The sequence below is a fragment of the Mastacembelus armatus genome, chromosome 6, assembly GCF_900324485.2.
Source record: "Mastacembelus armatus chromosome 6, fMasArm1.2, whole genome shotgun sequence".
NCBI lineage: Eukaryota > Metazoa > Chordata > Actinopteri > Synbranchiformes > Mastacembelidae > Mastacembelus > Mastacembelus armatus.
Window position 1 is genome coordinate 744,733 of NC_046638.1, and position 13,984 is coordinate 758,716.

General features: G+C 46.8%; 3 protein-coding genes across 3 annotated transcripts; all 3 read left to right on the top strand.

Annotated features, from left to right (window-relative positions):
* The first annotated feature begins 632 nt into the window (after positions 1-632).
* On the top strand, positions 633-5,698 carry sall1b (spalt-like transcription factor 1b). Its single transcript, XM_026311095.1, has 3 exons — positions 633-702; positions 1,205-3,981; positions 5,426-5,698. Exons 1-3 carry the CDS (start codon positions 633-635, stop codon positions 5,696-5,698), a joined length of 3,120 nt encoding a protein of 1,039 aa, XP_026166880.1.
* Positions 5,699-8,062: 2,364 nt separating this feature from the next.
* On the top strand, positions 8,063-11,822 carry snx20 (sorting nexin 20). Its single transcript, XM_026310919.2, has 4 exons — positions 8,063-8,274; positions 8,719-8,770; positions 8,935-9,077; positions 9,941-11,822. The coding sequence occupies exons 1-4, from the start codon at positions 8,197-8,199 to the stop codon at positions 10,610-10,612; spliced, it is 945 nt and encodes a 314-aa protein (XP_026166704.1). The 5' UTR covers positions 8,063-8,196; the 3' UTR covers positions 10,613-11,822.
* Positions 11,823-11,959: 137 nt separating this feature from the next.
* On the top strand, positions 11,960-13,824 carry mphosph6 (M-phase phosphoprotein 6). The gene is made up of 5 exons (XM_026310923.1): positions 11,960-12,119; positions 12,441-12,553; positions 12,972-13,062; positions 13,210-13,316; positions 13,457-13,824. Exons 1-5 carry the CDS (start codon positions 12,072-12,074, stop codon positions 13,584-13,586), a joined length of 489 nt encoding a protein of 162 aa, XP_026166708.1. The 5' UTR covers positions 11,960-12,071; the 3' UTR covers positions 13,587-13,824.
* The last annotated feature ends 160 nt before the right edge of the window (positions 13,825-13,984 follow it).

Genomic DNA, 13,984 nt, shown 5'->3' on the forward strand with positions numbered 1-13,984 from the left:
TAAAACACACAGAGCTGCTTTTGTTTCCAAACTGACGCCACAGTAAATCACTTCATGATTCATTCTAATTATGAAGAGAATAAATATGGCTCAGACTCTGTTGTGGCCCCTGCTGCGTGTTACTAAGGGCCCCGGGGCCTGATCTCAAACAGACTATTACCTTCATGGTTAATAACAGTGTACCTGAGAGCACACCTGGCTGACACACACACAGACAGTCAATCAGAGGATGTTTGACGTGACTTGAAGCAGCCTGAGTGAACTTCTCACCTGGCAGGTAAAAACAACTGACGTCAGCAGCTGTTTCCCAGCAGCCCCTGGTGAGGAGTCCTTTCCTTCCTCCAGCCAACATTCAGCTGAGAGAAGACAACAGAATTATTATTATTATTATTATTATTATTATTATTATTAACCATCACTACAGGAGTAAGTCACAGCAGACTTTTCTTCGTGAGGCTTGAAGATAATAGTTGAAGATAAAAGCTGAATCCAGTGCAGAGTAACGCCCTGAGGTCTGAGTCTGACCCAGACTTTGGTTTGTTCTATGCCCCCTCCTCCTTTCTGTGCTAATCCGGCCCCCCCACCCTCCGCCTCTCGCTTGCTCTTCATTGAGTCGTGTCAGAGCTGGAAACATGTCGCGGAGGAAACAGCCCAAACCGAAGCACATCAGCTCGAACCATTTCTGTCTTCGTGAACACACAGGTGAGTCGCCTTCATTCCTTCATTCCTCTGTTCCCCTTGAGAACAAAACAGCTCATTTCTTTATTTGCTTATATCAGTTCTGTTATGGGCAATAATGTTCCTGTCACTGCATCTTTAAAGTATTCCTCCTTTGCAGTAGGACTGTAATGTACCTCACCCTGTACTATTAAGTTTTTCCTGTGATTTATTATGACGTTATTTCAGGATGTGGATTAAATCTGTTGAATTAAAGTTTAAATGAATCCAACACATTAAAGTTCCTGCATGTGTGAGAGCTGCTTTTATAGAACATTTCCATTTTTTCTTAATTAACTGCACAGTTCACTCAGGTGAGAAATTGGTTCTGATGTTTCGTAACTAATCTTTAAATGTGTTTTCAGGTGTTTAAGTAAAACCTATTAACCTGGTGTTCATTTAGAAAGATGATGTTTAGAAAGGAAGTGCAGCTTTGTGTTATGACACATTAGTGTTTAAATGTTTGTGTGTGTTTCACCTGTTTCAGAAGACGCCTCTCCCAGGCCGGATCCTCCTGCTGTGGATTTCTGTGCTCCTGTCTGCAGCCGATGCCGTGCTGAGTTCGGTGCTCCGTCAGACCTGAACCTCCATCAGACACGCTGCTCTTTAAATCCTCCTGCTCTGATTGGGGGTGAGGATGAAGATCTGCTGTCCGCCTATGAAACTTCCCCTGCAGCCTCGTCAGCAGAGGAGCTGGGTCACACAGTCAGTCAGTCTGCCCGTTCACAGGACAGAGACTATGAAAGTGCAGAACTCGCAGCTTGTTTCAGCAGCAACAGAAGTCACAGCAGCGTCGAAAGCTCAGGGAGCTCCAGCAGCGACCAGACCAGCACCTGCACCAAATCCAACACTGACTCAGCCTCTCCACCTCAGCGTGGCTGCCTCCAGGAGCCAGCAGGACACCAGTGGATGCAGAGCAACGTCATCGAAAACCTGGAGAGCACTCAAGTGGCCATGGATCAGTTTTGTCAGCAGACTCACTGGGACCGGCGCCACAGTAAGACCACCATCCTGTCTCTGCTGCAGCAGCTCCTCGCCCTGCAAGTACAGCAACTCCACCAGCTGCAGCTGATCGATCAGATCCGACACCAGGTTCTGCTGTTTGCCTCTCACAGCGTCCAGATGCCAGAGACCCTGGTGATCTGCACCAAAGACCCGTCACCGCCACAATCCACTAATCAGCTGACGGCTCTCAGTGTCCGCCTGTCTCAGCAGCTAGCTGCAGCTGCAGGTTTAGCCGAACGCTTCTCTAGTCAGTCTGCAAATCAGGTCTCAGCCCTGGAGCAGTTACAGCAAAGTGGCAGCAGGGAGCTGCTGTCAGACTCTGAAGCCCCCCAAACCAACAGTGAGCTCATCACCTCAGCTGTTCACAGACATTGTTCCAAACACCACATGTTCTGTGAGTTCTCAGACTGCCAAGCCAAGATGTCCTCTCTGACGTTTAGCAGTAACCACTTCATCAGCAGGACCTCAGGAAGCTCTCCCCTCCGTGAGCCTGCACCCAGCTCTGAGCACACAGCTTCTGACTCAAACATCAGTGTGGAGGATGTGGATGCTCTGGCCCAGCAGAGGGAACACAAGAATCTGACTCTCTCTGGTGTCACACTGTCCTCAAAAGACTTTCTCTTCAAATGGAAATGCAGATTTTGTGCCAAAGTCTTCAGGAGTGACAGAACTTTGCAAATTCATCTGCGATCCCACACCAGAGAACAGCTGTACAGATGCAACGTCTGTAGGAACAGGTTCTCCACCCAGGGGAACTTCAAGGTTCATTTTCAGAGGCACACAGAAAAGAACCCACACATCCAAACGAACTGTCATCCTGTTCCACAGCACCTGGTCAACATCCAAACCAATGCTGAGATTCCTCACAGGGTAGCTTCCCCACCTGGGAAAGCAGCTGGCAGATGGTTGGACAGGTCACCACCCCCAGTTACCTTTGGTCTGGACACGTTGGCCGTGACCAATCTGCCCCCTCTCATCAAAAAAGAAGAGCAGCAGATCTCAGCTTGTGTTCAGCCCTCTCAAGGCGATCTTGAGTGTGTCCTCTGCCACCGAATGCTCAGCTGTCAGAGCGCCCTCAGGATGCATTATCGGACTCACACAGGGCAGCACCAGTGTAAGCTGTGCAGCTGGGCCTTCACAACCAAAGGAAACCTGAAAACACATCAAGCTGTTCACGTTGCAACTGGACCATTGAGGGCCCAGCTCCCGTGCCTCATCTGTCAGAGGAAGTTTACCAATGCTGTGGTGCTGCAGCAACACGTGCACATGGAAAGTGACGAGCCCGGGGCTAATCAGAAATATGCAAAAGATTCAGACATAACAGTGAATCATGAGGAGAACGTGGGCGACAGTGACAGGAACGTTTGTGAGAGCAGATTGTCTAAGCTCAAACCCTCGTCCATCCGTTTGTTCTCGTCATTTCATAAAGATTTGACTGATGCTAAGGAGAAGACATGCTACTGTGGGCCACCGCTGCTTACATGGATCAGAACAGAGAGGCCAGAAGGTCCAACTGAAGAACATGGTCAAACAAGGCACCAGCAGGCTGCTGGCACGTCCCTGTTTTATCATAGTTCTGCTTCCACGCAGTTTCTGCTGCCAAAAGACAAAGACTCACTTTATCTAAAAACCAGAAACCATCATGAGTCTTTCCAGACATGGCTCAACTCAACCAGGTTAACTCTCCATGCATCTGCTTCAATACCTGCTGGCCTGAAATTCAACCACACAGAGGATTCCCTAAACCTGATTCGCAACTGCAGAGAAAAGAGGGTCCTGAAGAACCTTTTCTGTGATATCTGTGGGAAGAACTTTGCCTGTAAAAGTGCCTTGGATATCCACTACAGGAGCCACACCAAGGAGAGACCATTTCCCTGTGCAGTATGTAACAGGGGCTTCTCCACCAGGGGGAATCTCAAACAACACATGCTCACACATCGAGCGAGGGACTTCCCGTCATGTCTGTTTGAACCCTTCAGTCCTGCCCGAGGACTGATCCACAGTGGCTCCTTCTCATCTCTGGAATCACAAGCTGTGAAGAGAGATGTGGTTCCTCTCTGGGGCGATTGTTGTGGTCATTCACAGAGTTCCTCTGCAGCACCAACCCTCCGGACTCCCAGACAACATCACTGCAACAGGTGTGGGAAGAGCTTCTCCTCGTCCAGTGCTCTGCAGAGCCACGAGAGGACTCACACCGGGGAGAGGCCATTTGCCTGTCCTATCTGTGGAAGAGCTTTTACAACCAAAGGAAATCTGAAGGTTAGCTCCACCCACAGTGTAAATACTCCCAGGGCTTCTCCACCACAGGGACTTGCCAAAGTCCAGCTTTTGTTTACCCCCATTTTAGAGACACATTCTGGGTTTAGAGTTGGGCACTATGATACTAAACCCAAGTACTCGTGGGATATTAAAGTCCATTCTGTCCATGTTCCACTGCAAGTTCAGGCCTTCTGTTAATTTAATAATGATATGGACATGAACAACAGCCAGTGGGAAGACCACTCAGACAGAACGCAGAACATTCATTAGAACAATCATTAGGTTCTCACAGTGGTAGAGAGTCTTGGACACCACAAAGCAGGTGTCAGAAATAGGTACAACATGATCCAACTGTAACACTGGCAGGTTCTTTAAAGTTCTATTTACAGTACCAATACAATGACCTGCCTGGTTAAAGGACTGGTTCCCAATCCAGCAGCTGATCCCAGACCACATGGGTGAAGACCAGGGACCACTAGACTATGGTACTGATGTAAGTGTGTTACAGTGATTTAAGCCCCAACAGGTGCTAGAAGCCGAGTCAGGTCTGATGTCTGTCCAGTCTGTGCGTTCTAAGCTTAGCACTGTCAATTAGCTTTTCATCTACCGCACTGATCCGAGGGGCAGAGCTGCCAATGTTCCTGTCTGACTGAAAAAATCTTTTCATGTTCAACAGTTCTCATTACACACAGCTCCCCTGTGGCCCAGTGGTTAGGATTCAGGGGGACTGAGTCCCCATAAAGTAGTCCACATTTAACCAATACGGATGCGTCAAAAGAATAATCCTGACCATGAAACGGACCACGAAGGCAGAAGTCTGTTGTCACTGCTTCTGATCTGCAGAAAGTCCAAAACATTCAGAACATTAGACTTAGATATACTGAGCAGCTGCTCTGACTCACGAGGTGAAGATTTAATGATGTTTCACACTGGAACAATTTAGAGCAGGGGTCTCTAAGTCCAGTCCTCGAGGGCCACTGTCCTGATTGTTCTCCAACTACCCCTGTCCTTGCAGCTTCTGAACACACCTGGTCCAGATAATCAGCAGTGGGTAGGGAAGGGGGAGTTGGAAAACAAGCAGGACAGTGGCCCTCAAGGACTGGACTTAGAGACCCCTGATTTAGAGCATCCAAGTTCACTTCCCACAACATCTCAGCTGAAGTGAGGGGGTGGGTTTTGGGCTGAAATCCTGTTTAAAGTGTTTGGGTAAGTCCAGGCTGTCTGGGTGAAAACAAGGAATCTTAACCACAAAACTATATAGGACCTGTTCATGGGGAGTCTTTTTGAAGACTACAGGTCATGGGATCTTAGGGGTCTTACATCACAACTTCACCTCCAAGAGAAACATACCATATATCCAACTCTCCATATAAAACGGACCTGTCTCGGGTCCACGTAGGGTTTTCAGCATGTGCAGACCAGTAACCATACTGCCCTCTTGCAGGTTCACATGGGAACTCACATGTGGAACAGCGCCCCCAGCAGGAGAGGACGCAGGCTTTCTCTGGACAGATCATCAGTGGGTACCTGGACTCGTCCGGTGAAGATTTTCATGCTGCCACAGAGGAGTCCGGCTCAGGACTGGAGCCAACGTCCAGAGGTGAATGATGCTAGTAGGGTTCAGAGTGAAGGTACGTCCTTCCTGCCAGGACACCTGAAGGACAGGACACCTGCAGACAGCACAGGTGGGCCCTGCTGTGGTTTATGGAGGAAATAATTAGAAACACAGGAACAGAGCTGGAGAGATCAGCTCTGTGGAGCTTTGCCCAGCACATTACTAAAATCTGTGTCACAAAGTCCACGTTTCTGGAACTTTACAGGGTTTTGCTGTTTGAAAACTGTCATGTGCAATAATTAAACTTTGTTCTTCAAAGGTTTCAGGCACATTGTGTGTTAATCACAAATGTAGAACAAATGCTGTCACCAATAAGGACCAAGGCTGAAACCAAGGACCACTGTCCCCCCACCAGGAGACGAACCACCAGGGGAAACATGAATGAAAAACACTTTTCATTGTTAGAAGTGAGGATTTACTGCGACGGCCCTGAGGGTCTGTTTCTAGACACCTGTATAAATCACTGATGTTACCACATGTCCCATGTGGTCTAGTGGTTAGGATTCCTGGTTTTTACCCAGCCGGTGTAGGTTTGATTCCCTCTTAGCTTATCTTGGTAAACACACATCAAATCTCTGACTTTGGCAGGAAAGGTCACATGGTTTAATCTCTGCCAGCAGCTGCTGCAGTGGAGCTGAACCTCAGGACTCTGAGGCCTTGACCCTCTACCCCCTCATCGAGGTTCTGCCTGGACTGAATAAAACCGGTCACTGAGAGCCAGACCCTGTTCTAGGACTTTGTTGGATTAAGAACAATAACACCTTTAACTGCCAGACTCCACAGGCCTCTTTAAAACCAGTTCAAGTGACTTTTATACAGGAGCACCAGAAAATCCTGGATCTGCTGCTCCCTGTCCCTGTCACAGGGTGTTTTCTGTAGTTTCATGGCCACTACGCTGCAGAGCTTTACTAAAAAAAAAAATCAGAGAACAATAAAGGAAAGCCTTTGGATGTGCTTTTCCAGTGACCGCATATTTCTGCAGTCAGCAGGTCTTTGTGCGCAGCTCGGCACTTTGTTCCTCCGACAATGGAAATATTGAATAACCAGGAGTCCTGCCAAACCCGCACAAGGGCCCATAGTGACAGGGGGACTGTGGCTTTGTTGCTGACCATGATGGCAGACCACAGTCCACACGGACTCACCGTGTCTGTCGGGAACCAAACAGGACGAGGGGCCAAACACAAGGGCTGGAACAGGGCAGGGGACAAACCAACACCGTGCAGTGAACAGACACACTAACCGAGAGAAGAGTCGCAGGGAATCAACAAAACCACAGTCCACGAACCATTCTGCGACCCAGGGAACCGAGAAAACAGGAACATACACGAAGACACACGACAATCACCCACACAGAGAACGAAGAAACACGAGTATAGGAAACAAGGGATCCCAGAGATCCCAGAGCCAGAGCCAGAGCCAGAGCCAGAGCCAGAGCCAGAGCAGGACCACCACAGAACAAACATGCATCAAAGACACAGTGGAGCTTAAATAAACAGTGACCAGGTGAAACTAATGAGAACAGTAAAGCTGGAAACAATAAGGGGAGGAAGCACTTCAAAATAAGAGTCACAGGACAGGAAACAGGTCCAGGGTGTGACAGTTTGGGTCCTACAGGTTCATTAAAACACTCCTCTCCTCTTGATGAATTAAAGGTCATTTTCAAGCTTTGCAGCTGGATCCAGAGGTCATCAGGCTGCAAACCGACTTTTTACTGTGAAAATCCTTGTGTTTTTCAGAGAAGGCCTTTCTATATAAACTCCATCTTTGGCTATTGATCAGTGAACACCTGATGGCTCCTGATAAACCGTCTCAGTTCGAGGGTCTGACACAGGGGTTTCTAATAAACCGACTGGGTCTGAGACAGGGGTTTCTAATAAACCGGCTGGGTCTGAGACAGGGGTTTCTAATAAACCGGCTGGGTCTGAGACAGGGGTTTCTAATAAACCGACTGGGTCTGAGACAGGGGTTTCTAATAAACCGACTGGGTCTGAGACAGGGGTTTCTAATAAACCGGCTGGGTCTGAGACAGGGGTTTCTAATAAACCGACTGGGTCTGAGACAGGGGTTTCTAATAAACCGGCTGGGTCTGAGACAGGGGTTTCTAATAAACCGACTGGGTCTGAGACAGGGGTTTCTAATAAACCGGCTGGGTCTGAGACAGGGGTTTCTAATAAACCGGCTGGGTCTGAGACAGGGGTTTCTAATAAACCGACTGGGTCTGAGACAGGGGTTTCTAATAAACCGGCTGGGTCTGAGACAGGGGTTTCTAATAAACCGGCTGGGTTCCTAAAACGTGCTTAGCTTGGTATTTACACATGCTCGGTGTCAAAATGAAATTCCTCTTTTCAGAACAGAAATGTCCATGTTTGCTCAACCAGCCTGGCTGAGGTCAGACTGGGAGTTACTGGTTACTGGTCAGAGTTTAGGGTTATTCCAGTGTGCAGCTCTGTGTGCTGTGTGTTTAATATCATGTTTACCACAACACTGCCGTCTAGTTTCACTTCCCTCCACACCCTTTTTTCTTTACTGCTGTGAATTTATCCACTGAGGCGCTTCCTCCTTCCTGCTCGTCTCTTTTCAACACCAGCACGCAGCTTTATATGTGTCTTCAGACCAGACGGAGGCTGTTTCTGCCTTCCTGGACCCTTTACCCTTTACGTGGCCTAACGGGAGTGAAGGTAAGAGACTTTCTATCGCTGCTCCTGAGGGCAAAGGTCATAAATCATGAACCAAACAGAGTCTGTGATGAAAGCTTACTAATACCACTAAAACAGGATGTTGCAGAAGTTTATCTATCTATCTATGTGTTCACATGGTCGGACTATAAGACCAGGGGCCCCTGGTTTTTCCTTGTTTTGCATCAGTTTGCATTAGTTTATCACATGTTTTTATTTGCTTTGTCTCTTTTTTCTGTGGCTTTTAGTAGTTCTTTTCTGGTCATGTGATTAACTTCCCAACAAAACCGTCCTTACATAGCTCTCGTGTCTAGGGGTCCCCTGACCCCTTGGGCCCCGGGGCCTGTGCACCTGTTCTGTAACTCATCCATCTCCTGCTGTTACCACCTGTGTGTTTATCGTCCCTGGAAAATACTCAAGCAGGCAAACTGTTTGTCCATGTTGCAGACCAGCTGTGGGTGTGAGCAGATGGCAGGACCAGGTCCAGCATTGGCTGCAGGTAAACCAAAACCCACCCTCAGACCTGTAGTTTTATTCTGGACCTGGAGCCAGACACCAAGCAGGAGTCTTGCTGCTGTGTCCATCATTTTTACAAAAGTCTATATTTCTTATATATGAGAACGATCTGTGTGTGTGTGTGTGTGTGTGTGTGTCTGTGTGCAGCCAAATCCCCCAGTTGTTCCAGTTTAACCACTAAAGAGCTGCAGCAGAACCTGAGGGCAGCGAAGCAGAGAGAGAGACCAGTCAGGCTGTTGTTTGAAATCCCAGCAACTCGAATTGTTGAACAGGCTCTGACCAAATACGTGGTGAGGAAATGAAGTACAAAGTTCTGAGGAAGTACTTTATGTACCGCTGGGTAGCTGACGTTAACTACCTTATATACTTCTAATTTGAAGTACTTTATGTACCGCTGGGTAGCTGACGTCGACTACCTTATATACTTCTAATTTGAAGTACTTTATATACCGCTGGGTAGCTGACGTCGACTACCTTATATACTTCTAATTTGAAGTACTTTATATACCGCTGGGTAGCTGACGTCGACTACCTTATATACTTCTAATTTGAAGTACTTTATATACCGCTGGGTAGCTGACGTCGACTACCTTATATACTTCTAATTTGAAGTACTTTATGTACCGCTGGGTAGCTGACGTCAACTACCTTATATACTTCTAATTTGAAGTACTTTATGTACCGCTGGGTAGCTGACGTTAACTACCTTATATACTTCTAATTTGAAGTACTTTATGTACCGCCGGGTAGCTGACGTCAACTACCTTATATACTTCTAATTTGAAGTACTTTATATACCGCCGGGTAGCTGACGTCAACTACCTTATATACTTCTAATTTGAAGTACTTTATATACCGCTGGGTAGCTGACGTCAACTACCTTATATACTTCTAATTTGAAGTACTTTATATACCGCTGGGTAGCTGACGTCAACTACCTTATATACTTCTAATTTGAAGTACTTTATATACCGCTGGGTAGCTGACATTAACTACCTTATATACTTCTAATTTGAAGTACTTTATATACCGCTGGGTAGCTGACGTTAACTACCTTATATACTTCTAATTTGAATTTGGAATTTGGTGCCATATAAATTCATTTGACCTTGACCTTGACCTTGAGCAGTAATGGCTTCCTGTGTGTTTCCAGGTCTATGAGGTCGTGGTGATGCGTTCCGGCAGCTTCGATTCCCGCCGTGTTTCTGTTGAGCGCCGTTACAGCGACTTTTCCCGCTTCCACCACAAACTGCTGGAGGAGTTCGAGGAGGAGCTAGAGGATGTGGTTCTCCCCCGCAAACACCTCACTGGGAATTTCAGCCCTGAATTCATCTCGGAGCGACGTTTAGCTCTCCAGGACTATCTGGCCAAACTGTACGCCGCCCGCTGCGTCAGACAGTCTCCCCATTTCCCCAGGTTTTTCACGCAGCAGGAGCAGAAGCGAGCGCACAGCTTACTGCGAGCAGGCCAGTTTCAGCTGGCTCTGGACCAGCTGCAGATCATTTTAGAGATTGAGGAGAAGCTGCTGCCATGGCAGAGCCCCACCCTGATCGTACCCACCCTGTCCGCCCTCGCCGTCTGTTACCGGGACCTGGAGGAACCAGAGCAGGCGTTTGCTGTGGCTCACAGAGCGCTGCCTCCGGTCAGGCGGTACGGCCTGAGCCACTACAGAGCCCCGCTGTTGGAGCTGCTGGTGGACTTGGGGTACCAGCTGGGTCGACCTGTGGCTCAGTTACAGGAGGAACTGACGGTACTGAGAGATGCCGAGAGGGGGGAGGTGTCCTTCCGCTCTCTGAAGGAGTTAGTGGTGCAAGAGTTCATCTGAGGATGACCCAGGTGAACCAACTTATCTGGGTCACCTGGGTCAGACTTTTAGTTTTCACATGGAGCATTTTATTAACGTCTAACGTCTGTGAGGATTCTCCAGGTGAGTCAGTCTCAATAAAGAAGCCACATCCTGTTGCATTGACTCAGCCCCTGCTCTGACTAATGTCTTCTCAAGCTGCAGTCCTCCAGGGCCTTTGCAGCTTCTGATTGGATGAACACACCTGATCCAGGTAAACAACAGTGGATGGAGCAGCAATAGATGGAACACAAGCAGGACAGTGGCTCTCGGGGACGGAGACAGACTCCTGTGCCCTAGAGCAGGGGTGGCCGGCCAATCCTGGTCCTTGAGGGCCATGTGTCAGTCCAGTAGACGCTGAGAGAGTCATGGGGGGGGGGTAGTATAGCTGAGAATAACAACTATATAACAAACAGGAACATCTGGCCGTTGGAAAAGAAACGATGTCGGAGCCATAACAGTCGACTGTACATGTGGAGTGTGTGACGTCCTGATCTGTGAGATTTGGTTTAAATGTGAAATATGTCAGGAAGGAAAACCTGCAGTGTACACACACACACACACACACACACACACACACACACACACACACACACACACACACACATTAAATGTGAATCACAGATGAGCTTTTGTTGGTCCAGTCTGGATATGAGTGGACCAGGTCTGGCGATGCTGGGTCAGATCTTGGTTTCTGTTCCTGGTGACGCTGCTTCCTGGTTCAAAATGTACTAGAGACAAATATTTAGTGGGAGAGTCTTAGCAGTTTTTCCTGTGTGGTGAATGAACAGGATCTTTCTAGTTGCTGCATTTTCAACACAAAACCAGTATTTCAACAACAAGCTGTGAACTTAGCCAAGAACCTACTTCACTGTGGTTGTTCCTGTTTGCTCTAATTTGTGGGGCATCAAAAACCCACAATGATAAAACTTCTCAGCTCCAATAAACAAAGTTCCTCTAAAGTATTACAGACACACTGTAGCTCAGAAAACCTTCTGGTTTTATAGAGCACAGTTCATCATACAATAAAAATGAAGTTCTACTGTAAAAGACGGAACAACAATATGCAAATAATAATACAGTAAAGCCGGAGAACAAAATCAGCTTTGGGGTTTGGAAGAGCAGAAAAATTGAATCTTAAGATTTTCTCCATTTATCACTGACATTAAAGTTTTTTATTCATCTAATCACATTCAGAGATTTTTCTCTTTTGTTTTAGTTCAGAATAAAACAAACATTTGGTTTTATAAAAATGTTCAGGAAACTAATTCCAGTCAAACCGATATTTAATCAGTGATATCGCAGATCGATTAGCTGGTCTGCTACCTGCTCGATTGCTCCTGCCTGAGGTGTAACTGCGGCTGCGCGGGGCCGCAGCTCGTGTTTTGGTCCGTGAACCAACATTTTTCTTTTGCTTCGTGTTTCTTTGCTCCGACTGAAGATGGAAAACGACTCAGTGAAACTGTCCAAAAACCTGCTGCGCATGAAGGTGAGAGACGAGTTTAAAGGGAACCTGAGCTTTGAGAGGGGGGGGGCTAGCGCTAACGTAGAGCTAGCATAGCTAGCTGCCTGCCGCCGTGCCGAACTTCGTTCAGAAATCAGACAATGATCGATCTCTTCGATTATTGGAAGCACGACCCCGCGGGTAGTATCGAGTTTAATGTGAACATTGAACCTGCAGTTAATTCGGCTTATACCAAACGGCTCTTTGATCAGGCCAAATCAACAAACCCTGGCACTGATTCCTTCTGTACATTTGGTTTGAACGGGTCTTTGGTGTTTGGGTCGAATAAAATCTGGTCTGTGACAGTTCATGCAGAGAGGTCTGGATGCGGAGACCAAGAAGCAGCTGGAAGAAGATGAGAAGAGGATCATCAGTGATGAACACTGGTATCTGGACCTGCCTGAGCTCAGGACCAAAGAGTAGGTGTCAGCTTCTTCTCAGAGACCGCACAGGTACCTTCACTAGTTTAGGTTTCTGACCAGCAGGTGACTTCAGTGTGAATTCAGTCCACACGAACCGTCAAGACTCACTTCATTAATTTTATGTTTTAATGTGAGGACATTGTTAAATGAAGTCATGAATTAGACACAGTCTGTTTCCAGATGAATCAGGAGCATTTTAGTTTTAGCTCAGTGTGTTTGCTGCTGTTGGTTTCACTTCTAACCAACACTGTATTTTAGAAGTTCTTCATATTGTACAAATCTTCATTTCTGAAGTAACTAAAGTAAATGTACTTGAGTAAAATGTACTAATTGGAAATGTAGTGGAGCAGAAGTATAAAGTACTCATGAAAAGTACTACAAATGTGTTTTCCATTATTTTGCTTCTTCCTGTCAGGACCCTGATCATAGAGGAGAAGAGTTTTGTTCCCTGTGAAGACCTGAAGTACGGTCGCATGTCCTTCAGGGGTTTTAATCCAGAAGTTGAGGTTTGTCTGTTTTTTAGGCTAAAAGTACTGTACTGTTAAAATACCACATCATTTTATAGACTTTAAAGATCAATATCATCATGTTGTTTATTCACTGACGTCGTTCCTGTCATTGTTTTTGCTGCTCGGCTCCTGCGTCTGTCACAGAAACTGATGGCGGTGATGAATCCAAGAGATGAAGAGGAGAAACAGGAGCAGCAGCAGCAGCTCAGCCGGATGCAAATGGACGTCACAGATGAAGAAATGGCTCAGAGGTAGGAAGTGTCCGCAAACAACCTGACGGATCTTTACTTTAACCAGTGATGGATGTTTGGTTTAATGTTTGTTCTGAGAACTTGCAGCTGCACAGCGAGCTGCTCCCTGTGTGTCTCACTGTCTGTGTCTTCTCCCTCAGGTACGAGAGCTTAGTAGGAACCATGAAGAAGAAGTTTGCCAAGAAACGTGAGCGAGCGGCGATGGAAGAGGACGACGTGAACCAGAACGTTGCAGGAACAAAGAGAGTCTTTTTGAAACCTCAGGACTGAGCCTGAGTCCATGTGACGGACTTTCCAAATGTGTGTTTTTATGGAAAAGACTCAAAATGAGGCTTTTTTTTTGTTTGTTTGTTTTTACAGCTGTTTGCATCAGTGTGGAGCAGCAGGTCCAGCCTTTTAAGGCTGATGGATGTTGTACATCCAGTTTTCTTGTTTGTTTGAGCTGTGAACAGGTTTTTAGAGTCTGTGCTGCAGGAATGAGACGTGATTAAACGCAGAGTTTGGTGTATTCACGTGTCACGTCATTTAGCCTTTAAAGTACACTGTAAAAGTACTAGTCTTACTTTGGATACTTCAAGTACATTTGAACGATGATACTTTTAAGTGCTTGTCCCTGCAGTAACATTTGGAATGCAGGACTTTTACTGGGAACAGAGGATTTTGACTCT

Bases quoted from the DNA above. Each gene is read 5' to 3' on its own strand.
- sall1b (XM_026311095.1), top strand. From the start codon at position 633: ATGTCGCGGAGGAAACAGCCCAAACCGAAGCACATCAGCTCGAACCAT. The intron at 703-1,204 runs GTGAGTCGCCTT...CACCTGTTTCAG, and splicing joins CTGTCTTCGTGAACACACAG to AAGACGCCTCTCCCAGGCCG. The intron at 3,982-5,425 runs GTTAGCTCCACC...GCCCTCTTGCAG, and splicing joins CAACCAAAGGAAATCTGAAG to GTTCACATGGGAACTCACAT.
- snx20 (XM_026310919.2), top strand. From the start codon at position 8,197: ATGTGTCTTCAGACCAGACGGAGGCTGTTTCTGCCTTCCTGGACCCTT. The intron at 8,275-8,718 runs GTAAGAGACTTT...TCCATGTTGCAG, and splicing joins GTGGCCTAACGGGAGTGAAG to ACCAGCTGTGGGTGTGAGCA. The intron at 8,771-8,934 runs GTAAACCAAAAC...GTCTGTGTGCAG, and splicing joins AGGTCCAGCATTGGCTGCAG to CCAAATCCCCCAGTTGTTCC.
- mphosph6 (XM_026310923.1), top strand. From the start codon at position 12,072: ATGGAAAACGACTCAGTGAAACTGTCCAAAAACCTGCTGCGCATGAAG. The intron at 12,120-12,440 runs GTGAGAGACGAG...GGTCTGTGACAG, and splicing joins AAAACCTGCTGCGCATGAAG to TTCATGCAGAGAGGTCTGGA. The intron at 12,554-12,971 runs GTAGGTGTCAGC...TCTTCCTGTCAG, and splicing joins CCTGAGCTCAGGACCAAAGA to GACCCTGATCATAGAGGAGA.